Below are 26,254 nucleotides of genomic sequence, written 5' to 3'. Positions count from 1 at the left end.
GCGGTATTAATTTGAAGTCTAAACAATGACCACATGACAGGAAAAGCAGATTAGGTATTCTTCCTCACGCTGATTTGATCAGGAAAAAACAATGTTCTGCTAGTGTGTGAGCTGAAAGAGGATATTCAATCAGAGGATAATAGCTGTGGAATTAATAGATTAATGAAAATAAAAGGGAAAGGAATTAATGAAAACCACAAAATGTGAAATTTTTAAGGATGTATTACATTACAGAGTACATTTTCTGTTCAGTTTTTCAAGTTCATTCAGACAATGTCAACAACAAAAAACCTTCTGCACAAACTTAAAATCATATGATACTAAGTGAACAGGCCTTGAACAAGCTACTGTTACATGTGTTGAAATGTCATTATTGTTGACACACCAGAGTCCATAGTACTGGGAAAGAGCCTGTGAATGGGACAGAATTGACCATTATCTGTTTCTCAGGTCTTTCAGTTTTACCATATAACCTTTTCTTAACAGCAGAATTGGCCAAAAATATCAAAAAAAGTCAATGTGACTTTAAGAGAGACCACCAAGATATAAAATACAAACAATTCATTTACAGACAATGGAAAGATGCTTAGTAAGAATCAGTGTGCACTTTGCTGCCATGGCTTTCACTTCTGGGCTCAGCAGCAAAGATTCAAGTCTGTGTCCACGCCACCAGAGACGTGTTTCAGCTTTCAGAGTCCATGATGAAGGTCTCAAAGTTTGGGTTGAGCTCAGACACCAGCGCGTCCACAAAGTCCTCAATGGTGGGCCGTCTCTGTAGCATCCCTGTCACACAAAAACAGAGCAGCAGGTTTCAGGGCGTGAGTGTTTGTGTGTTTGTGTGTGTGTGTGTGTGTGTGTGTGTGTGTGTGTGTGTGTGTGTGTGTGTGTGTGTGTGTGTGTGTGTGTGTGTGTGTGTGTGAGCGTGAGTGTAAGGAAAAACAGCTCTGGCGAGACAATGGGATGAACTGGTTTTCTATTTACTGTCATTCCATCTCGCCTCATTCTAAAAAGGAAAGGTACAGATTTTCTACCCATTTAAATATTTTTAACCTGAGGTCACTGCAGCAGTTTTACAAAACAGAGCACTCTAATAGAGACATTTTTAAAAAACCCTTTGAAGCAAGTGGTATTTTTATCCCAAATTAAGTTAAAATTCAATTAAGATCCTGGACCCAGGCTGCTGCCCCGGAGACTTTGATGGTTTTATTTATAGCATAATTAGTATATTTTTTAAAAGAAAGTATATGAAAATTTCCACATTTTGCACAAGGAAACTTCATTATTATATCCAATAATTAAAGACAGTGCAGCACTTTCAGTTTTTTTTTAACCTCACACATTCTCCTTTTACCGAAAAGAAGTGAGAACAGGCACAGAAACTCAGGCCTCAGTGGTGATATGACCCAGCAGACTGTGTGCAGTAAAACAAAGCTATGAAGTTCTCAACATCTTCTGTTTCTGCCTGTAACATAACTAAAAGGTATATAGCTTTAGAGCTTAACAAGGGTGATACTGAGCTCACACAGATATACAGCACACACTCTCTTCACACCAGACTGTGACTAGTGCCACAGAGCAAATATGACAGCCGTGCAGCCGTGATCAAGCCCTGGGAATGTCTGTCTGTGTTTTGAGAGCCTGTCTGCCAGCTCATGCATGGAGGACTCCCTTGCTCGCTTTACAATTCAGCTGCACGCCCGCTTTGAAGTCAGTTCATTTCCCCTTGTGTAGCTGCCAATGTAAATAGGCGCTCTCCCCTCCCCCGCTTTCCTGCATGGGTCACCTCCAATGCACACATGCACACAAACACACACACACTTACACACAAGCAAGTCTGCACAAGCTTGCATGAATGGGGACACAAAGAGTTTCACACAGCAATCCTGAATGCACGGACACACATCAAGATATGGACAGTCGAACACAGACACGCACATTACTGTGGAGTGTGTGTCGCTGCCATCCTGAAACTGCCTCAGCAGGTAGAAACCGAGTGCAGTTCTGGTCTGGCCTGCAGTGAATCTCCTTGCATGAGAACACCAGAGAGGGGATTATGATCTCCTCTTACCCACCGGTCGCACCCTGCCCCTTGGCTAAAAGATGATACCAACGTACAGGGGTCCCCAAGACACTGCAACCGCAATGCCCCTGGATCCTTGGGAACAAGGCAGCCACATGAAAGCGATCATTTCCAACCACAAATGACAGCTCTAATTAAGGAGCTGAAAGATGTTTTTGCTGTGACCACTGCTGACATCTATGGCATTTGAGGACCGCTTTAAAGTGGAGACCAAAATGCAATGAACAGATTAGGCTGCATTAATAAGTGTTAATAAAGAGAATATTGAGGCCAGCCCATCAAGTTACACCACAAAACCCTCCTCAGAGAGCTGGCTTTATGAGAAAATACTGTTCTCAGAATAATAAGAATAAAGTGCTGCATTGCCATTTCAGTCTTGTATTTGATTCCAAGAAAACATTTGGCGTCTGAGGTAAAGGGCCGAACAATCCTGCACAGACATCTTAGTCTATTCATTTTTAATTAATGAATATCTATTAAAACAAGACTAAGAGTGTACAGTCATGCTAGCAGCTCTGTGAGGCTGTGCTGAGCTAAAAACTAACGTCTGCATGTTAAAATGTTTATGATGACAAATCTAACGTGCTGTTTTTTTTTCTAATAACTTTCTACTAATGCAGAAGAAACAAGTTTTCCATTTCATGTACTTCAATAGTGGCTGACATCAGCAGAAACCTCCAGCTTAACCAATTCAGTACATTGATATCAATCACACTTCAAAGCCTCAATTACCATCCTTACTCATTTTTCAAATTAAGAGCTTAACTGTGTTCACCAGCTAGTTGATACAAGTAATGTGGGATAAAACCAAAACAACAAGCTTAAAGATGTTAAAATCTTGTCATTACGTGTGACACCTTTCACATTACACATAGGTATTTGCCCCTTTGTTGATTTAAAATGTTGATTAGCGCAGCTTTAATCCAAAAGGAACTCCTGCATAGGAGGGTAAATATATTGTTGGTCACAAGTGGATGGAATATTTTACTAGTTCCTGCTTGAATGTCCTGTTTTCAGTTGCCCCTCTCTGCACAAAGGTCAAGGTCAGTCACAGAAAAGCATTCTTGAAGGTCAAAGAGTAGCTTACAGGACTGAGGGAAAGTCATCTCCCCACTCACTACACCAGTATGTGGCACAAAAACAACAACGTAACAGGGGAACAGGTACACACGTGTTCTGACATGACACTTGTTTACTTATTACAGTACGTGAGCAGACAGAGCTGTGGGCTCAGCTACTCATTTGAACTCTCCACACACTGTCTGCAGCCTCACCAGCACTTTCTCTAATAGATGTAATTTCCTGACTGTGTATCCACAGGGGGATTTGATGTCTGGAGCATTGCCTGCCACAGGTTAGTGTGCTAAACAAGCAAAGTTAACACGACAAGAGTGATGAGAGAGCCAGACAGAGGAGGAGGAAGAGAGAGAAAGAGACAGAATTAGAGATAGAAAGGGAGGTGTGATCACAAAAGAGGTTAGAGAAGGTAAACAACAGCGCCCTCGCCAGCTTCTCACCACCAGCTGTGGTGTCAGCACCTGGGTCTCACATGGCGTACAACGGTAGATGAGAAGGGGATCAACAATAAGCAATGAGGACTGAGTCTTTTCTCAACCCAGATCTCTGGGAGAGTTTGAGAGGAATGCACAGATAACCTCAAAGTCATAACAACAGTGTAGAGGACAATCTGATCTGAGAGGCAGCTTTTATAGATATACACAAGGAGGTGGGGCTGATCCAACAAAACATTGGACACAATGTAAAAGTTGAGCATTAAAGCTGGTGAAAATTTTTGGTCAATCGACTAATTGACAATAGCTCTAATTGCAGCTTCAGTTCACAGTAAGGTGTTTTTCTCTTTGCAGTTTGGGCGAACCAGCCCAGGAAAATGCTCATCAATTATCAAGACAGCTGAAATCTACTCCACAGTTTCACATGGGACATCCAGCTTGTTGTGGTTTACAGCAGCACCCCATCAGTACAGATACTGTACGAGTCTGTGTGTATGCTTAGTGTGTAAGCATAGTTACAGTGGGCAGAAGTGAACACTCACTCTTGGCTACGCACTGAGGAAAAACCAGAGCCAAACCAAACATAGGCCGTGCTTTGTGTCCATTGTTGAGAGAGCCTTAGGACAGAGGCTTTACCGTGTGAGTCACCTTGTATTAAAGAGTTTCCATTTCCATTCATAATGGCACTGACAACCATTGAGGAACATGGCTTCTACCCATTACAGTCATCTCAGGGCCCGCAGCATTAGCCAACTTGGCCAACAGAGTTTGGATAAAACGGCAGGTGTTAAAAGACGCATGATGAACAAAGTATTCAAAATGACAGTGGGTCTGTGTTCATAACCAAAACCTTGATTTTGCAGATACACCCATTTAGGCCACAGAAAAGCCTCACTGGAGCAATTGCCTGTTGAGTACCTTGCTCAAGGGTACTTCAAGAGTACTTGTTAGGGAAGGAAAGTGCACTACTCTTTCTCTACCCCTGTCCATTTTTTCCAAGCTGGTGTGGGAACGTTCAAACCACAGACCCTCTTCTTTAGCTCAACTTCCTCGGCCTCCTCTTGTCCGTAAATGTTATTTTTTTCTAACCAGACCAGAGAGATTCGTCTTGAGAAATGTGAACTTGTTTTAAACACTTAAACGTAGCTCTTGGCTTTTCTGCCTTTTTCACCTCTTACAGGAGTACGTACTCAGTATGCACAGAATAACTTGTTTATTTACTCAAAGGGTGGTGGGTGATGAGTATCAGACAAATGAAGACCTGTGTGGCTGGCTAACAGCTCTGAGGCCTTGGTAATGACAGCTCTGGGGACGAAGATTCAGCAGAAATGTTTCAAAATTGTGGCCTCCAGCTACTGCTGATTGAATTTATCAAACATCTGAGTTGCCGCCTAGAAAGAGTCATGGATGCTGTCACGGATAAAGAAATTGGGAGTAAACTGTCTGATGACCTACATTCTTCTAAAATTTGATAAATAAAGTAGTTCTCCCATTTTTCTTTTTTTTTTGAACATATGTACAGTTTAAAACTTTAATTATTACCGAAATATACCTATTGGCGTTTCTACAACAGCATACCAGCCCTCAACTTTCTGACTTGGCTCCCTGAAAGAACATGCAGTAAGCACTTTCCCCTGGATCTTGCAATTACAGCACTAATCAGCACTGTTGGAGAGCATCCTCAACCAATCCAAAGGCTTAGCTAAAACTGGCTGTTTTATAAGAGCCATTGATCCCACTCCCATGGGCTTGGCTGTGCTCTGTTCTTTCATGATTTAATTGGTTGCTTTTACAGGCCAATTACACCTACTTGCAACTTGGTGGGAGCAGCTTTATGCCACATTTGTACATTTAAAATGTGAAGAAACTGTAGCATGCAGTAACATGAGCCCCAGCCTCACCTCCTCTGCAGCGAAAAAATTTTCATACACTGACTTGTAGACAGAGCTTTAAGTCACTCAAGTCAGAGAAGAGTATATGATCACACATTTCAAACATTTCAAAACAAATTTCTGACCGATTCAGTGGCTGTTTAGTTGCTGCTCATAACCATTCCAAACATGTCACAGTGTGAAAAGCAGTTACCTCTGTCACACCTGGAGGCAAACCATTGGTTCACTGCCTCTGTAATTACACCTTTGAAGTTCAGGAAGCTTTTTCTACAAACCACACTTAAGACAGGCCCAGAAAGCAAGCAGGACAAGGGTGATGACAAACATTGCACTGGGAGGCTCTTTGTTGAGTAAGTGCCTCATAAAAGGAAAAAAAGAAACAGAAGAAAAACCTGCAATGTTAATACTCAGTAAACAAACATCTGAGAAAGAATGAAAGTTTTTTTCCTCCTAAACCTGCATAAAATTAAAATGTATTAACATGCACAATCGGGTTTAGCATCAGCATTAGTTTGTTGATCCAAACTGAATTATTTCAACAACAATGTGCTGGATTACAGTGAAAATTTGTACAGACATTCATGGTCACCAGAGGATGAATCCTACTGACTTTGGTGATCCTCTGGCTATAGAACATAACAATGACATTTGTGGTTTTGTATCTCAAATCAAATTTGTATCTTAAATCAGTAAATCAAGAATAAGACACTTTCATTTGTGCCTGCACTGCACGGAACACTGAAAGATCATTTTCATCACAAATCATGTCTGCTTTTAAGTAAGGCCTATAAATCATGCAATTTGCCGCTTTACAGCTTAGCCGTGAAATTTATCAAATCCTCTCCTCAAGTTCAAACAGAACTATACATTATTGTCACAAAAGTGCTGTGGGACTGTACAGACCACCGTGCTCCTGGGGTTTATTAGAAACTATGCAAGCAGTCATAAGAACTATTCAGTCAAGCTGCCTCCGGACAAAGAACTAACAGGGTCCTGGGACTCAGCTGCTTAGCCCAAGTAGATCCATTTTCTGTGCTTGGCGGTCGGGGCTATGGGAACAGTCTCGGCCATGAAAGCCCTCTCTGTAGCAGGACCCAAGGTTCAGTTCAGTCAGTCGCTCACCTTTCACTCTCTCCTTCCCTTTCTCTCCTTTTTCTTCCCTCTTACTCTCTCTTTTTTCTGTGACTCGCCCACTCAGTCCTGATGCTGCTGCTCTGGATTTAATGCCTAGGTTTACATTTCAACACCGTCTTTCCTGGGAAACATCCAGTAGCAGGCATGGCAGGGAGCCATGCAGATAAAGACTGGACTCTGATTAGCCTTGACAGACCTGCTCCGGTTCCCCGTGTGCCCTTGTGCCCCCTCTACCACCCCTCCAAAACGGATAGCACGGAAATGTTACACACCTCCATTTACAAGGGTCTTTGTTTGAAAGGATTACGTGTAATGGGTTGGATCTGGATTCAGTGTCTTTCCTCTGGTTTTTCTGGTCTCTTGTGGCCTAAATATTCCTTTAGACATAAAAAGGCCCTTCTTATTCGCTTCAAAATCCTTTTCCATTCCCCAATAGGAATTCAAGATGATTGCTATGAACCTCTCAACCCCATAGCGAAGAACAGTGAAAAGCTAAATGTTTCAGCACATGCACTGATGTGGTTTTATAACTCTGACTTCAGCGCTGTTTTAAATAAAGAGGACATATGTAGCCATCAAAATAGCAAGGAGGCTGAATGAGTCTTAGTTTAAGCATTTCTGCAGATCCAGAATAGATTTTATTATGATTTGTAAAAAAAAAAGAAAGAAATGTTTTTTGATGATTATCATAAATGCAGGTGCACAGATTGAAACTGGGCCGAAAACTGTGTTAAAGGACACTGCCAAAAATGTTAGACTGGAACTGACATCTAGCAATTTCAAGGCTCTTTTAATTTGATCTGCATTTTCTGTTATAAAATGAAATTATTTTTACTAGCCACATTTCCAATGCAGACATTTTTACAGTCTTGAGGCATGTACAATGACTTACAGCTGGGAAAGACTGCCAGAGGGATTAAAATGACCCTGATAACTATTCTGCACACAGGGCCTTGGGCTATAATTAGAGCAGCATGCACTTCAGAGGGAGTCATAAAAGCAAATATTCTTAGTTCAACAACAGTTAATTGGACAGTACGTCTAATAACAAGGATCTGATCTGCTCGTGGCTGTAATTTCAGAGGCTGGGTGCAGCCCTGGTTGGAGCTGTCAGAGGGACAATCTGATGGGGAAGGGAGGAGGTGACCCTGAGGGAGAGATTTACAGTGCACTCCCACGTGTCACCTGATATTATTACTCCCTCTCACCTTCTCTTCTGTTGTCCTGTCCAGACATGCCACAGGGACTGCTCAAGGATGGGAGGAGAGGAGGAAGTGACATGAAGATTGTTTTGTTGTTTTGTTGCCTGTCAATCGTACATAAAGATAAACTACAGCTTCTGCTACAGTGACATAAGATGACTAACTAAGTTTGATGGTTACAAACTTGGAGAAAAGCTGAAAGACAGAGGGCTAGTGTAGCGTGTTATGCTAATGCTAACATTTGCTAATTAGTAAACAGTGCAAAGTACAGCTGTGGCTGATGAGACTATCATTAGTTTTGCAGGTATTTAGTCATAAATCAAGGTAACAGACAAATTCAATTTTTGACCTGGTGCTGGGATGAGATTAAAAGCAAGTGGTCACAAAATCGGGAGGATTAATTCTTTGGAGACCATGTTTGTCTGTTTAAAGTTTCATGACAATCAATCCCATAGATAACCCTGAATAGAGTGGCTGACACGGCCATGTTGGCTAAAAATACATTTGATTTGAAGTGGTTACAAGTCTGTGCTCTCAGCCCTGCAGAGTCAGCAGTGTTAAGCATCCATAATCACCCATGTCTGTCTTTTCCTTCTTCTAGATTTTATTTGTGCACAGAAAATCAACACGTTACATAATGCCATTTAGAACAGGTATTTTTTTAAGGAGATCAAATAATAGAGCTTAAGAAAGGGTTGAACTAAAGTAGCATGAGCTCTGTGGCTGCCACAAAGGGAGCTAACTTGACAATTTACTGTATATCCCGGCAGCCATAGTAGGACTGGCTGAGACTCTGAGTTGACAAAGCTCCTGTAAACAAAGATAAGAAACCTTGGGAGGTGTGTTAAAGCTGTAAATATGAGCCACTGTGGAGGTTCCAGCACAGACTGGGCCAAACCACAACAGCAACAGCTGCGAACAGCTGAAAAAAACATGACTAATAGACTCACAGCTGCTTCTGCCTGATGACAAACTCAAGTTATTACTAAAGTTCCCCTAAGGTGATCGTGTGAGGATAAGCCTCAGTTATACTTCATTTCAGAAGCACACTCAGACAGCTTCAGACACCACGGACACATAGTTGTTATTATTATACTAGTTTCTAGTCCGCTTAGAGGACGCATGCACGGTTGGCGTCCTTGTACCATAGTGGTCTTGCTTTAAGGGTGCATGGATGTTGGCACAAAGCCGCCCTACACCGCCTGATGATGAAATTAATGTCACTCAAACCCTAGGGGACTGTAATGGAGATCAATAACCCTTGTCTATCAAACTTGCCATATAAATACCTAGTCGCCCCAAATTATTGCTATTAATTGATGATTCTTCTGTAGCGTTACCAACCCAAGAAGAAAATGTAAACATTATTTTCTGGTTTAAGTGTTTTTATAAATAGTTTGATGTGTAATTGAAACCCCCACCTTCTCTTCTTTTTCTAGTGTTGCCGGAAACAATTTGACTTACACTTCAATTACTAAATTGAAGGAGACCTGGAAATGAACTCAGGGAAATCCTAAGTAAAACTACTGTATACTAACCATTGACAATAAAGGGAGAAGGCCTAAGGGTTTAATTCCTAAGCTTGATGAACTGGTAAGATGTTTCATTGACTGACTTGAATGGGTATAAGTGAAAAGATTCTTTCAATTTTTTTGGGAAAAAAAGTTTGACGTAGTAAGTTACCTTCCACCATCAGCATGGGCTCCTTAGCTCCTCCGTGGGCCAACATCTCCCGACGGTAACGTTCACCCATGTCCCTAAAAAAGACACAAAGAGTGAGACAAAGACAGACACAGAAGAGAGAGATAAGGTTACAGACACCTGTATTCTCCCCCGTCAGCTCCTCATACTCTGTCAACCCCACCACCACCGCCGCCGCCACTTGGAGCCCAGGGCCAAGTCTCCTAAGCTGCCTGTTCACAACAGACAAGTGACAGGAAACAGAGATCTGACAATTGCAGGTGGAACTAAAACAATCTCAGAAGGAAAGCAAAGAGAGGAAGACAGAGAGACGGCAAAGGAAAAGAAAAGGAAAGAACAAGAGAAGTAGAGAGAAAAGGCTGCAGGGCTCGAGTGGATGGAGACACAGCAGAGGTTTTATTTTTCAAAACAAAGTCTTTGTGCTCTGTCCAGGAGCAAACACTTGTGATAAGGGAGGGTCTGGCAATGTGGATGCTGGTTGTGTGTCTGTGAATTACAGCAGACACCTGCCAAGGTGGTGGTGCGTGTTTCACATTAATGTCATGTTCAATGTCTGGCGGCAGAGCCTCAAACAGTATCCAGAGAAGGGGGCCTGTCGGGGAGGGGAGGGGGGTCTGCCTCAGCGCTCTGAAAACAAAACAGGTTCATACGGAGCTTTTACATAATTAGTGTAATTCCTCATGAGCTTAAAAATAACTGACAAGAAAGTCAAGACTGAAAGTTAATTAAAGCACATCTCATACCTCAGTGAACCTCATGACCTTTGTGATTTTACTGTTGAGACTGTCATTGTTTATTTCACTATTCAAATCTAAAAATCACCATTATTGCCATGATCTGAAAAGTAGCAGCATCAAGAAGTCCGACAGAAAACATGAATCCATGCTTTCAGACATTTCAGTAGATATGCATTGATAATGTGACATTTTTTACTGCACTGTGTTGTAAACTATAACCTAAGATCAGTCAGACAGAGACTGACAGGGACGACTGAAGAGAGTGTCCCGCCTCACAAAACCTTTGCTACTGGGTGTCACCGCACATGAAGATGCATTTGTAGTTGTAGAGGGCACTACACATTACAGTGGAGGATATTATGAAATAACTAAACTGTGGGGGACACTTACAATTCTCCAACATGAGCAGGAAACGGCTATAGAGCCATCACTCAGTTGTTTGCATTTTGTTGCAATATTCCCAAAATAACAGGCTGTGGAATAGATTATATGTACTACTTTTAACATAAGCTTGCTTGTACTAAAAAAATAATTTCCCTGATCTATTTTAACTTCACTACTCTTTTATTTGTCTAAAAAGGTTTGAATATCTGACAAAGTTGCAACAAGGAACTTTCTCCACTCTCAACCACCTGTGCTTCCATTTGGAGGTAGAGGAGTAAATCAGTACATTACTAGTTCACTCTCATGAAAAAGCAAATTCTCAATTTGAGCTTTCCTTGCTGAGTTTAGTTTAGTTTCTTATTGATTTTTTTACCTTAAGCAGCTGTCTCACCTGTTTAAAGGGTCCTGAACGAAGCACTGTCTCCACACCATTGAGGCCACGGCCCGGGACATGAGGTAGGAGTAATACTTGGCGCCGTAGCCAATCAGGTGGCTGAATCTCAGCTGCCATGCCTACACACAGGAAAAAACAGAAGACACCTCAACATTATCATCTTCATTTGAGTGAAACGACACAGGGGCTTTAAAAATATCCACAGGTTGTACAGCTGCAGAGTGGGTATGACAGAGGGGAGAAGTGATAGGAGAATTCTGGCTCACAAATAAAGAAATTACACAAAGAGAGCAGGAAATTATTCCTTGTCACTATGAATTAGTTTTGACAAAATGAAACATGTAATGGGTTTGATGGAAACATATGTGGTGAGGCTGCAGTGTGGCAGAGGGAGAACAGCCTTAAAAGGCTTTCATGTCTGTGGTCGTAAAACTTGTTGAGAGAAGCTGTTCCATGACCACTGCTAACTATTCCAGTAAAAGGCACAAAGTGAGGCTGTAGATGAAGACTACAACTCAAACTAAAACTACAGTTAGGCATAAAAACCATCTCCATAAAGTATCAACCTTCTTTCATTTTTTTCCGAAACTAAACTGATGTGGATATTAATAAAAGGTCTGATAAATATGTCAAACACTCCTTTCATCTTTTAAGCCGCTTCCTATTGTCTTTATATTGGTGGAATAAATACAACTTTCCCCCAACAAACCTCTGCAACAAGATATTAAATCACAACCTGCCAGCTCCTTCTTTAAAGGACAAAACATGGAAATTCCTAAATGGTAGAAAGCCTCCTCCTTTTCTCCTTTTTTCTCCCTTGTAGTTGCCTGAGGGGGCCCCCTCTCCATATCTATAAAGACAAGCTCTTTTATGATCTTTGCAAATGGGGACTCTAGGGGAATTCAACTGGCAAACACTCAAACATTCAGCCTGTTAGAGAAGACAGCAGCTGCCATAGTTAACAAAACCATAACAGACTACAGATGCCTCCTTCAAACTCCACATTAAAAAAAGCTTTAAACGTGTTAATGATGTATATTTCAACTGCAAGTGAAATAACCGTCTGAATCAAAGGATAACGTCAGTTATTCAGTATCATACCAGAGAAAATCCAGGTACATTTTATATTATCCTTGGTCCTCAGTTGCTTCTTTACGCACCACACACATAAAGATTAACTTCTGATTAATTTGTAGTCGCATTTGTATCATCATATGTGCTTTTAGCTGTGTTTTTGGTCACTACCAACTACTGAGGGAAAAATCTGGCACTTCAGCTGATAAATGTTAGGTTGCAGTGAGTTTCTGGAGTCTTTTTTACTGAAAACAACATGACAGCGCTGAGAGTGAACCAGAACAGTTAAGCTGCAGGCCAGAAAACCAAAACAATTAATTTTAAGATGCTAAAAAAAATATTGACTATAGCATCTGCTAAATTCAATTGAGAATGAGATCGCTGATCTTGAAGAAGAAGACCGAAGTGCGTTCTATATAAGGCATTCTATACTACATTGTATAGTAAGAAATACTATTAATGACATTATAAACATTGATCAATTGTTAAATCAATTCTGGATTATAATGATAGGATTGCATGGTGTAATCATACCTAGAATCATAATTGTTACCTCTGCAAATTACATTTTATTATGTATTAATTTATTTATTTAAAGTCTTTGTAATGAAAGCCTAGATCAATTGAGATGCTGCAAATTGGACAACTAATCTAAAAAAAGCATAATCAAAAGATACCAGCTAAAAAAGCTTTAAAAACAGCGTATTACATAGTTTTTCATTATAAATAAATACCTTAAAAATTATGTTGTGGGATGATAAAGTGTAATAAATTCTGTAACTGCTGCTTGAGAGTCTAAAATGGGAGATCCTCATCTTCACCGCGGTGGGGGGAGAGCTTGGCGGTCTGACCTGGCCTGAGTGATCCAACAGCGTTAAAAATACTTAAGCTCCAAAGTGTCGACTTGACAAGGCTCTTCTGGCTGTAGTGACTTTAATAAGAGTGAATAGCACTCCTGAGAGGAGTTCAGGCTCAGAAAACCACAGGAAAGTTGAAGTTGTCTGCTTTGTCAGCTGAACACAGAAGTGATACACTGCCCCAGGTCATGTGTGTTAAAGTCTGTTTTAGTTGTTTAGAATCTAACTCGCACTAGAGGTAAAGTGTTAACAAAATTAATTGACAGATTATGTTGTTCTGTTGTTCAATTTTAGTTTAATTAAAGATTTAAAAGCTAAGGGAAAGTCAGCTTTTCATCTGAAGACTGAAGAGTTGCACTGTAATAGCAACATGGTTAATAGCCGCATCTGTTCTGAAAACCAATAAGCAGCTATTGCAGAGCTGTTACGTATGCTGCTTTGTCTTTGTCTTTAACATTTGTTACAATGTGCCACGAAAAGGATTTTTTAGCCTTCCAAGCTCCTCTTTGTTTCCAGTCCCTTAGCCACACATCAAATGATTAATGTCAACTTTTGTGAGGGAGTGCAAGTGAGTCACATGTCAGTGAGATATCCTTTTGATCCTTACACACAAAGGGCACAAAGTCAGCACAGGCTCACTACTCTGTTCCACTTGTACGTGAGACAAAAGCCAGTTTTTGTTCTTTCCAAACTCAGCTCATAATGTTTTGTCCATGGTGCTAAGGTGCAACAACACATTTTTGCAAGAGAATGTGGAAAAATATGAGCTGGGTCTTGCCTTAAAAACACTTAAAAATGAGGAACATCATTAAAAAGAGGAACAAACACTTGGTCCCAAAGCATTCATGCCAAGAATTGCAGATTAGAGAAATGTCAACACAACGAGCAGAACATTTTGCTTTCTGCCATTTATTTCCAAATATTATCTTCAGCTCAAGGGTGAGCATGTGGTCTGTGTTACTCACAGCTGATCCTCTCTCTCAGCACACAGCGGGAACTGATAGCCCTCCTCTATAAACTATACAAATCAGCGTCACCCCAATGTTTATAATCTGTGGCTCTCCATAACCTATTAGCCACTCAAATGTTCACTTTTCTGTGGAAACTTTTCCTGTGCTGTGTTTTCCATGAGAACATGAGGAGAGAGAAGAGATTCAGAGGGTGAATTTAAAAAAGTTAAAGTAGAATCTGTCACTGAAGGATCTAAACAAATCTGTTTTCAGTTGCTCTGATCCAATGATGATTCAATTCTTGATAGTCAAGCACTGCAATCATCCCCACTTCAAACGAGGAAAACGATCTGCTGCGGTTGGCTGTGCACATGGAGGTGAAGTGTGTGTTAGAGCTTTCAGTGTGGTTTGAAAAGTTGAAGAGAAATAGCTACGACAGTGGGAAACTGTATAACATAAACCACAAGTTCTGGACTGGGAGCTACAAAGCGAGGCACAAGCAGAAGTATGGGAGGACTCCTGTGAGGAGAAACGCTGGCCGGGGCACTGGGAGAAAATACAGCAGTTCTGAAATTTCTATTCCTGATGGCACCACACATAATTATAGCCCAGAGTAAATGTGCTTGAAGACCATTTTTGGCTAAATTATGACTGTGCTTTTGATTCTCTTCTCCCTCCTGGCCTCATCCCCTTGCCCACAGCTGCAAAAGTGGGGGAAATAGAGAGATTTCTTTCATTAAAGGACCAGGAGGAAGAGTTTCAAAGCATTCAAAGTATACCTCTGCTTTGTTATTTTAGCAGGGCTTCAAAAAAGAAAAGACTATAATCCCTTAAATGTTGCTGTGCCTGGGTAAAAGATATAAAACCAGAGAGAAAGAGGAAGGAGAGAGGAGAGTAAAAAGTACACAGTGGAGTGTGTGTTGTTTCTGTGATCACCTGGGCAATGAGAGGAAAATTTTCAGGGAATCATTCACAGAACTTTCCCCAAATTATCATCAACCTCAACGACTGTAACAGATCTCATGATATAATATTAAGGAGACCAGCTACTCAAAGGAAATGAACTCAAAGAAAGTGTATGAAATAGCACAAAGACAGACAGGGATGTACCGTATTGGATGTATATGGCAAGCCGTAGAATTTCTCCTGCATCTCCTTCAGGATTTCTGTGGTGGAGCGGTTCTGAGGTTTGCCATGGTAGATCTGGTCCAAGACTGCATAGAAAATCTGCCCAGGGAGAAAAAAAATAGCTCTTACCGAATCAGTCCTGCACATACAGAACAATCTTAATAGAAGAAAGAAAATAAAAGTTGTAGCATTCTCTGATTAAATATGGGCACATAATAGCATTTATATTGTTGTATTTAACATCAATAATGAATTGATGATGAAGCAGTTAGACTAGGAAGAGGACGCTTTTTATTTTAGTCGAACATGTCCAGCAATACTGCTCAATGATAAATACACAAAAAAGAAAAAGGTAATATGGTTTATATTATATTATAATAATTTAACCTAAAATATCCAACTCCACAAGTAGTGGTTTCACAAACACTAAATCAGGAAAAAAAACCTTGTGTAACCACTTGAACTACCAGATGCTGTTAAATGTTTATGACAAGTAACATTTCCACATCCTCCATCCTTAAAGGACCAGAGGCTTTCCAACTTGAAGGAATGTGCATTTTATCTTCAGCTTTCTGTCATGACTTCAAGAAACACTGATGCTGGAGGTCATTAACAGTGATTATTTACTCTTCCTATTAGCGTGGCTTCTTCACAGCTTTTTATGGGAGGAACCCTCAGTAATCAAAAAGGCATCAACAGTGAAATACCTCTGAGCTCCTTGTAAACATCCTCTGGGCTGTCACAAACTAGCAAACCCGAGTTGTGAAAGGATTCTGTAGTTGCGTTTTCTTTGAAAAGTAATGTACTGTATACTTTTAGACTTTGAGTAACGTGTGTGGGACTGGTCACTGTACCTGCAGCTGGGTGTCTGCAGCTCCGCACACCTTCTTGGACTCGCACAGCCGAGCCACCATACTCTCAGGCAGAGGCTGAGGAGACAATTAAACATTACGTTTCAAAAAATGATGTTTCAAATTTCTCTTTCTGAGTTAACTCTGCTCTCTTGCATCATGAAGCAATAATATCAGCTGATGCAACACAATCTTAATTTACAACATCACAGCAAAAATTAAAAATGACAGTGTTAACAATACTATAATTATGATTAATAGGACAAAATGTCTCTGCAATCACTGAGTAATACTAATGCAAATCTGTCTTCAATTTGGTCTTTATTTTTAGGGCCTAGGTACCTGTCCAGTTTCATAATGGCGTGCAAACTGACTGATGACTCGATAGTCGGTTGCAAAGTACTCCATGAGGATGGAAGGGACTTCAGCAAAGTCAGTTGAACATCTGGTTCCTGGAGGAAAGATGTCAGAGTTCAGATACAAGAGGAAAAAAACATAAAACAAAGGAAAGAATGGCTTAGTTGAATGTGCCTGTGTGGGTTGATGCAGTCACAGATCTATCACACTGTGCTTCTCATGGAGACAGTGCAACAATAGAAAAACTCAAGTGATTTGTGGTGCAGTAACAAAATCAGGTCTTTATTTTTCCAAAAAAGCAAAATAATGACAGACAAGAACTGGCCTCTCAAACACTGTGCATCACTCTGACGCTCCACAGGGGTTTAAATGTGATATCAAGTGCAATGTCAGATGGAAAAAGATATTCAGAGAAGTGAAAAATACAGAGTTAAGTTATTTGTAATGCAACAATTGTGAGCTTTTAGCCACAATTAAAACTTAAGTAGCATGTCAACAGGTGTAAACATGGTGTCCACTGAAGAAACAGCCTTCATTTGAGTTAACTGATACCGTTATTAATGTAAAATAAACACTTTTGGGATCTCGAATTACTCGCAAAGGTATCCATCAACTTCATCTGGCAAGTGAAACAGTGTTGAATGACATCTTTGGCAAGCAAGGATTCAATCCAAACCTCTCCTCAGGGGTTACACTTAATTGGATTTACCCTCAATTTTCAATTCAACACGCTGTAATGAACAACCTATAGCTCTGTAGATAACTACATAATTCCAGCCTGTGACATTTGGGCACGGCCCAGGCATCATTTTCAGACACAGATCTCATAAATATCAACCATCAATCATCTCCCACACTTCACTAATTCCTCTTCGGGGGTTAAGTTTGAATAAAACCTACTGAATGATACATGTGTACAATCCTGATCCAATTATAATGTCATACTTTTGAAAGTAGGTGTAAATCTAACCAAAGTATGAAAATTGCACATGGTTACAGTATCCAGTATGTTCTGTGTGCGCTCATGCCTCACCTGTGACATGCTGGTAGCGAGTGCGTCCCAGCATGGAGTGCATGGCGTGCCCCATCTCATGGAAGAGGTTCTCCATCATGCCCGGTGTGAGCAGGGTGGGGGCGCTTTTGGTGGGGTGGGGCAGACTCAGCATCAGCACCACAACCGGCAGCTGGTATTGACCCGTTTCCTGGCACCAACGGCCACCACGGATGGTGAAGTGACAGTCCTGGGAGAGAGGAAGTGGTGAGGCCAGGGGTGGGCAGGGAGGTAGAGGTTGACGGATGAAAAAAATGTGGATGAAGATGCATATTTTGTCATTGCTGTTTTCTGTTCCTAGTGATTTTTATCTCAAACACTGAAATATCAGACTGCACTACATATTATATTATACCAATTAATGGCATTGCAGTAGCTCAACAACACAGACTTGCAAAATCAGTAGCTTCTAAAGTAGCTTACATGTTTACGTATAAATACACACGTCTGTATATTTATGTGAGAATATTTTTATTTTGAAAATCCCTTTTTCTGATTTTGTTCTTGCTATTCGACTCAAATTTTCACCATTTGCTTGATTGTTACCTCCCTCAAGGAGATTATGTTTTCACATGTGTCTGACTGTGTGTTTGTCAGCGGGATTATGCAAAAAGTATTGATGGTGTATGTTGTTTGACATGGGTCTTATCTGTGCTCTCTGAGTAACCTTCTAGTTTTTTTAATTGTTTATTTTTGCTTTTTGTGACACTTTTGTTATCTTTGATTTTCAAACTTTATTGTTATCTTAATATAATTATTTTGCAAATAAAGTTATTTCAGTAAAGAATATTTAACCTGAAAACAGAAGTGGTAGTAAGAAGAAAAAAAGTGCAGATGAAATGAAAAAAGCAAAAAACAAGATCATCTAGCATGAACCCGTGTAGATGAGTGTCTGTGTACACACCTGATGAGGTTTGTCTGACCGGTGGAAAAAGTCGCAGTAGATATATCCCAGTAATCCCTCCGTTTCATGCACCACAGCCTAAAGGAACACACACACACACACAGACATATTCACACATTAATTTTTTATCTTTGAAAACTCTTTGGTTTAATCTAGAGCATCAAACAGACTCCAGCTGATAAGATGCATCAAATTATAATACACGCTAGAAAGGGGCACTGACGCCTTATTAGCATAAAGAATCAACAGAATCACAGACTGATTCCAGTATTAGTAAGAGTTACCAGTTTGCGGACATCCTCGCTCCACACCTCTCCAGCGCTGGGATGTTCAGACATGAGGGAGACACCGTACAGCTGAGTAAAGAGGTTGTTCAAACCCTCCATACAGGCGCCCAGAGACAGGTAGGGACTGTACAGACTGGGCTCTATGTTGTATCTGACAAGACATAAAACATATGAAGCAGCTGTTTTTAATCTTCAGGTCAGTAGGTCATGATATGATTAGACTTTTTAAAATCCTTTATTTAAAAAAAAAAAAAAAAAAAAAAAATTTGCCAGACCTGCTACATTTATTAATCAGATCCCACACTAAGCCTTGTTCTTCTGTGATTTGAATATTGTGTCTACGTCTAATTTACAGATTTAATATCCAACAAACCTGAGTTCACTCCTGGTCAATGTCACTAATATGTTAATTAATTACAGATATGTCCATTTCATACAATTTATTTGTTTATAGCCAAAGCCCAAGAAGAATGAAGCCAAATGAATATTAAAGAGAATAAAAAATGTGCTGTGGCCCTAATGGAAAGTAATCTTGTGTCTTCACGCGACACAAGTTAACCTCCCATCTTCTAGTGTAATGAAGAAAGTTTCAAACTACTTTAAAGTCACTGGATGTAGGCTGTGGGTATAAACCTGCCACTGGACGCCTATTTCAGATGGCGTTCTCCTCCTTCTCTGCTTCCCCTGCCTGCAACCATTTTTTAATACCCCTTCGCCACAACCTTCAAGCTGCAACCTACACACGGAAAATGGCAAGTTTTGATGAAGATTTGGATCATTCAATCACACAATCAATGTGTATGTTTGCTGTTTTTTGTGGTTTTCTTTGCAGGGAATCAGCTGTTTTAAGAACAACGCAAATGTTTCACCAGATCAAGTTCCCTTCCAACACTATTTTGCAAGGACAATGTCAATGCATCCGGGGCTCAGTGCCGCCTAAGACAGATGTGATTGGTTTAAAGAAATGCAAACAAACCAGAGCATAGATAATTATAATAGTTACAGCCAGAACAACTCTCCAGCACTGACACAGCGCTGTGGCAGTACGTGGGGGTTATGGCCTGGACATGTCAGACCAGATAAAGACTTAAATGTTCCAACAAGCCCAATCCACACAAGCCTCACTTTAAAGTCCAGAAAAATCCTCTGACCATTACACACATGTGATCTCAACTGGTAGGACAAAGTTCTTGTGCTTGGGCCTCCCATGCTTAAAATGGCTGCATTCATGCCGCTATAAGGCACTTTAGATAAAGACCACCAAACCGAAATGGTTGTTTAGCAGCACATGTAGTGTATTATCAGTGATGAATAACAGACTGCTGCTGAGCACAGCTACCAGCTCTGTTTACCACACACCATCACACAGACATACACACGATCTGTGCTTCATTCAGTATGGTTTGAACACTCTCCAGTTCCAGCGGTTACTGATGGAAAATCAGAAAATGATTTGAGTGAGTGACTGAGAATAAACATGTGATAGTGACTGTTGGGTTTGTTAGAGAGATCGACGATTTTTGGGTCTGTGTGTGTTTGTGTGTGAACTTGTGTGTTGTGGAAAACAGAAGCTGCTTTGGGGAAACTGCTTTTTAATGCAATCAGACTGCATCCTTAATTTCTTTATGGATCTCCTGCCAACCAGCAGAGCCCAAAACCACACACACAAGAAGACTAGAAATTTCCTCTGCTGGGGGAGTGGCAGCATGAAAGAGAGCGGAGGACAAGATCCACAGTCACCAACACATAGCAATGCACACGCACAACTCTGTGGCTGCTTAAATCCAAAGGACACATGAGGGATCTATAACATCTGCAATAAAGATTTACTTAAAACTTCTCCAGAACATTTGGCCCAATGTGTTAATAGTCTCCAGTGAGTGCTAGGAAGGAAAAGCGCAGTTCATTAAGAACAGATATCTGTAAAAAGTTGGAAACGCTCAAGAGCTAAACTTAGAAAATGGCAGCATGAGTTTTTAAGGTTGGGCATTTTAAATGAGTTTGAAAGGAGAAACAAAAACAAGTACCCTGGTGGCCTAGGGGTTTTAAATCAGGAGGGAGAAAAGTGAAATCTCATTGAGAACAATCACTCATAGCTTAGGCTGTCATCAAGTCAAATTAGGTGAGTTGAAGAGGAGCAAAGACCATAACAACCACACAAATCATAACAACCAGAGAAATGGGTGAGGAAAAGGTGTAGCTGTTTTGTTAGGGAGCAACAATTTTGCAAAAATAATGTAGAGACATGTCGAATACAGCAGAAATACTTTTGGAGCTGCAAAATGCACTGGAACTCCATAGCAATACAAGGCATAAAACACACTTTAAACATAAAATCACCCCAAAATGCAACCACAAAGAAGAAGCACAGACTGAAGCAGGAGATGTTGATTATATCAGATTGTATTGTCCTGAATCAGAAAAGCAATATGAGAGAACACTTCGACAACTCCCATGCTTCTCCCTTAACGGCTTTTGTAACATCTGTCACCCAAGGAAGATGCAATAACAACCTGCACTGTGCTGGGATATGGAGTTACAAACAGCTAAGACCGAAACAAAGATACTGATCAAGACGCCTTTATCAAATGACAGCAGGCTGAAAAATACGTTTCATAAGATGGCAAATACTCACCTTTCAGCACGCAAGACACCACTGAGGAACGGGTGATCCCAGGGCATGAGCTCCTATAGGATAATACCAGGAGCTATTTTATTTACATGTAATAGCAAACAAATAAAAACACAAAACAAAATTAAAGGCGATAAAAAACAGAATATAACTCATTCACATTAAAACAAATCCCCTATTAAACCTTTAAGCACTTGATACTTCTGACATACCGACTGAGGGAAATGTGTAATATTTGACAGTATCAGGATAAACTGTAATGCTGTGTAGTTGTAAAAATGAGAAAATATTCTTGTACATGTTGTGGACCAAAATCACTCACAGAATTACGAGGGTTGAGTTTCTTCTTCATGTCCCTCATCATCTTAAAGTCTTTCGCTGTTCTGTGAGATAAAAAGAAAAACATAAAAAAAACTCATGAGCTAATTGACTGGAGGCGCTCATTCCAGTCTTTACCCAGTTATCTCAAATCGGGGTCAAGGGGGATCAGAACCTATCCCAGCATGCATTTGGCTGAAGGCAGGGAAACACCCTGGACAGGTTGCCAGGCTAGGACGCTCACATTCATACCTGTGAGTAATTTAGAGTCTCGGGTCAACCTGACTTGCATATTTTTGGAGTGTATGAGGAATCCCAAATACACAGAATATACTTGTATAAAAACACAAAGAACGCAAACAACACAAAAATTCTGTGACCCTCTGAATGTGAATCAACACTGGAAACATGTCAAAATAATATGGACTCTTGGACATCATGCTGTATTTAGTGGGCAACAACTTAGAGTTAACTATAAAGGGAAACACAGATTCAATAGAGGTTTTTTACAACTGAACCGTTTTTAAAAAACAAAAACAAAAAAAAAAATCAGGTCATGATAACAAGTCTGTAAATTACTAAACTGAAAACTGGGTCTGTACCTTTGTGAAAAAAACTTTTAAGAGAAGACTCTACCTGTCTGACAGCTTGTCTGTTAACAACTGAAGAAAGCTCATCACCGTCTCTGCAAAGGGTAATAAAATAAAGTTTCAGTGCGTAAAACCATCTCAGACCAGCTGCCAAAGGCACAAGAAGAGCATCTTGGTTTCTGTAGCTTATATTGAAATTCTAAATGAGAATTATGTGGTATTTTATTGTAAATTATTACTAATTATTATAAAGCAAATACTCAAATATTAATTAAAATGTATCTTTTCACACTCTCTCTGCCAAACAGTCATACGGTTACAGCAAAGATTAATAGTTACTGAAGCTTAGACAAAGAGATGCATTAACCTGGTGTTTTAGCCATTGTTCCCTTTAGGGCTCTGTGACAGAAGGACTCGTAGCCCACCAGTTTGGCCAGTTTGTATCTGCATTTCAGCAGCTCCTCCAGACATGCCATCAGGTCTGCATTGGGGTAAAGGTAAATCCTGTAGGCGATCTCTCGCACCTACAAGTGAAAGACAGGACAAATTCATACCATGTCAAACGCAAAATATGAACGAGGCTGGTCTAAAGCAAAATAATCTTTGGCTCAATAGTTATAAAGCAGGTTGAGTGATATGGTGTAGACAATAGTTATTATGGTACCTTTAACTGCACTGTCAAATATGTTAAGATTTTAGACCCTTTACAAGGATCAGAATATAACAAAAATTTTATAATATTGTGATTTTGAGAGCGAGTATATTCAGACTGATTTTAAAGCTACAAGAATGTTTACTAGTTAGCAAATGCTAACAGTAGGGAGGAAACGATAGATTATAAACAAAAATGCTCTGAAAAGAAAGCATTATTATGTTTTTGAAAAATAATTGGATTACTAATGAGGACAGAGCAGACTATAACAATTTTCAACCCGCCCTGACATTCAGTCTTACTTCAATGTTATATGGCAGAGGCGCCACCTGCTGAACAAAAGGGGAGAAATATTCCATTGACCCATCTAAACCCACGCCTGTACATACCAAGTCATCAGGGGAGTCTGCATGCAGACCCCCAACTTGGATGAAGCTTCCTTCATTGGCAAAGTGCAGGTGTAGATGTTCAGGAATCGCAGACCTTGCAATTCTGTTGGGCATGTGAGAGCCGACCAAAAACTCATTGTTTAGATCCAACAGGTTCACATGAAGGGCGACTGCCTCTTTCCTCTGCAGGGAAAAGAGCAGCGAGTTCAGTAAATATGCTGATGTTGTCTTTAAGTATTCTTGACAAGTATTTAGACATACATTTATCTTAAGGTTGTTTTGAAGTCGGACCGACTGCATATTCTAACTAACTCACCAGTTTTTCATCCAGGTGAATTCCACTGATTTCAAAATCGAACATGAATAACTCTGCCACTCGTCTAGAAAAGCAAACATAAAGGAATATTTAACCTTCCAGCACTGGGTATGATGTCATTATTAGATACTAATACAATTATGGAAAGAGTAAAAAAAAAAAACAAAAAAAAAACTGTGGTCTCAACACCGCCTACAGAGCCTGCAATAAAACCAAATAAGATGATGGAAAATTACCTTGTGTCGGGGTCCAGCTGAGCCACAATATCCGGGTTGTCCAGAAGATTTTTTAAGCTCTTGCATAACTCAACATTAGTGTTCAGCCTGAAACATACAATTAGAAAAACTGAACATCTTACAAGTAATTTTCAAGATCCATCTCTGCAGAAGCATGCAGAAAAATGTCTTTCAATGACCAGCATTTTCTTACTGTTGTAAACAGTATCATGCAACATGTTTTCTTAGCAACTATTCTTGGTGTTGTGCAGCTATGACAAACATTTGTGTAGGTGGGATCAATATGTTGCCTCTTACTTCTCCACAACTGTGCCAATCTCGATGCAGGTCTTCTCTGCAGCCTCGCGGAACGCTTGATCGGGATGAGCTACTTTTACAAAGTCTGCCTGAATGTTGGGAGATTAATTACATGTCATTTATAGTGCGATAAATTGCTGACAAGGTCGCCAACTGAAAGAGCAAGACATACTAACATCTACATTTGATAGGGATTCCCTTAAATTTTGTCATTGTTGTGGCCAGGACATTTTAAAGTTGTAAAAGTTGTGACAAATACATCAATACTGATACATCTGTGATTAGTTTACATCAGCCCTGCTTGTTTATCGCTCAACCCATTATATCAGCTGTGTACATTTCTTCCCACTTGGATTAGTGCCGCCTACAGACGATCAGCAACCATTCAGAATCAGCTGAGAAGCTTGAAAAGTATCTGTAAAATGTTTGTATTTTAATTATATCTTTGCACAGTTGTCATACACAGGTTTAGCAAATTTTGGGCATTGAACTCACCAGATCAGCCACTTTACACAAATTATCAGAGAGCTGGTCAAAAGACTCGACAGTCTCCACCCCTGGAGGACAAGAACAAGCTCTTTGCACCAGGAGCTGAGTGTTTTTCAGAGCCGTCTTCGTGGCTGCCTGGAAGCCTGCAGGACAGCTCAGCTCTGGCACTCCAAACAAACCCTGCAACCAGAGACCCAGACTGGGAATGTAATGACATTTTGACAACAAACCGTGGACGTATTATTTCATTGAGACTGTGTGCATGGACACTGCAGTGCTGTAGCTGAATACACACAATTAAGACAGGTACAAACCACGCTTTTCTCGAAGCGGTCAAGCCTCCTGACAGGTTTGGCATTGAAAGCAGCTCCAACCGGTGACCATGTTGTGACATTTCTCCGAACCTGCGTCCACAAACTTCTGTGCTTCACAAAGGAAAGCAACCTTTTACACGCAGACATGTTGTACTTTATCTGCTGTGTGTCCTGTTGACATCTACTGGGGCTTATAGTGATCACAGGGGCTGACAGAGGACATGCTAAACGTTAGCTGTAACGTTAACCGTTTGCAAAAGCCTCAAATGTAAATATTTAATAAAAAAAAAAAGTGCTATTATATTCTACAACGTTATCTTTGGAAAATTAAAGACTCTTTGTTTTTTGTCATGAAACATACCTGTCAGTCCAATAAACACAGCCACTCACATGTTAGCTCAGTGGCTATCTATCGAAGTCAATATACGTGACGGTTGCAGATGGTATTTTCGTGAAAAGATATGAACACATATTAATACATATTGAAGAATGTCATTTTTTTAAAAGTAAAACTATGTCATACTATAATATCATTCAGAGATAGATGCAATATTATTACGTTATTAAAAAAAAAAAGATTACAAACTCTACAAATCAAATCTGTCGAAAGTGCGACAAGCTACCTGAATTCATTACGTGACGTCGTGACGTCGTGACGCAGAAGAGACGTTGGGGTCACTTCACAATAAAAGGGCGAGATTTCTTTGGAAGCTCTTCACAATAAAACCAGGTAATATCGGGCACCAAAACTGAAAACATTGAATGTCATCTTTAATACATTATTTCTAAGATGTATGAAAAAAACAATTGTTATCTTTTCAATATATACAACAAGACAGCAGAAAAAGCAAAAAGGCTAATCAGTTTTAGATGTTATTTCATAGGGCAGCTGACAAACAGCTGGTAAATGATAATAATAAAATAATAATTTTGTCTATAATAATTTCAAGGCGCATTTGGCCATGAACCATTCACAGATAGATTAACAAATGTGCATGCATCATGCATACATTCTGTTCAGTTTGGACATTTATTAATGTCTCCGTGAATTAAATTTTTGGAAATAGATAAGTATACTGTGTATGTGAAAGACTTGATCATCATAATGGGAACTACAATTGTTTCCTGACAATTGTCCTGTTTCCTTTCCCAAATTATTACTATTCCTTTGACTCTTGACATAAACAGCAAGGATACAGTATCTAATTTCATTAGCAGAACTTGCTAAAAACTTAATAGCTCAAAAAATCTAATCTTTTCTTTGCAAGACAGCATAAGGACCCTTTCTCAAATAAAGCATGTCTCTTATTACATTTCTCACTCTCTAACCACTACCTAATGCCTGAAAAAAATAGACCAGGCAAGACAGAAGCAATCTAATTTCTGTATAGTCCCAAGTAACATTGTAGTTGATTGTGGATTTAAGTTGAAAGAACATTTAGTCCACACTGTAATCAGGTTTGTGAATGATAAGGCAACTACATGAGAATCCTAAAGCTCACAAATGCCTCATAGGAGAGAAATTAA

At 40.0% G+C, this 26,254-nt stretch overlaps 1 protein-coding gene across 2 annotated transcripts; it reads right to left on the bottom strand.

Moving 5' to 3' along the window:
- Positions 1–209: 209 nt before the first annotated feature.
- LOC139614418 (mitochondrial intermediate peptidase-like) lies at positions 210–25,362 on the bottom strand. Of its 2 annotated transcripts, XM_071471664.1 has the most exons (20): positions 25,089–25,362; positions 24,728–24,936; positions 24,420–24,593; positions 23,925–24,013; positions 23,628–23,714; positions 23,392–23,455; positions 23,076–23,258; positions 22,402–22,558; positions 22,081–22,129; positions 21,449–21,509; positions 21,130–21,182; positions 18,492–18,645; positions 18,208–18,285; positions 17,286–17,493; positions 16,238–16,347; positions 15,899–15,973; positions 15,027–15,143; positions 11,033–11,154; positions 9,503–9,576; positions 210–783 (listed from the first exon to the last, which is right to left on the bottom strand). In XM_071471664.1, exons 2-20 carry the CDS (start codon positions 24,872–24,874, stop codon positions 683–685), a joined length of 2,103 nt encoding a protein of 700 aa, XP_071327765.1. In that variant the 5' UTR covers positions 24,875–24,936; positions 25,089–25,362; the 3' UTR covers positions 210–682. The 2 variants fall into 2 exon arrangements, with proteins under 2 accessions (XP_071327765.1, XP_071327764.1); XM_071471663.1 differs by having other exon boundaries at positions 24,728–25,362.
- Between the last annotated feature and the right edge of the window lie 892 nt (positions 25,363–26,254).

Source organism: Trachinotus anak, unplaced genomic scaffold (genome assembly GCF_046630095.1).
Source record: "Trachinotus anak isolate AG129_WGS33_773 ecotype Australia unplaced genomic scaffold, CSIRO_AGI_Tana_v1 ptg000034l, whole genome shotgun sequence".
In the NCBI taxonomy this organism is placed as follows: domain Eukaryota; kingdom Metazoa; phylum Chordata; class Actinopteri; order Carangiformes; family Carangidae; genus Trachinotus; species Trachinotus anak.
The sequence above is the reverse complement of the archived record's forward strand: the minus strand, read 5'-3'. Positions and strand labels throughout refer to the sequence as shown.

What these genes read in the sequence shown, in the direction of transcription:
- LOC139614418 (XM_071471663.1), bottom strand. Translation starts at nt 24,874, where the DNA reads ATGTCTGCGTGTAAAAGGTTGCTTTCCTTTGTGAAGCACAGAAGTTTG. An exon ending in TTCACCTGGATGAAAAACTG is followed by an intron (nt 23,259 to 23,391) that starts GTGAGTTAGTTA and finishes TTTTCCCTGCAG; the next exon opens with AGGAAAGAGGCAGTCGCCCT. An exon ending in CAGACTCCCCTGATGACTTG is followed by an intron (nt 22,559 to 23,075) that starts GTATGTACAGGC and finishes TTTCACTTGTAG; the next exon opens with GTGCGAGAGATCGCCTACAG.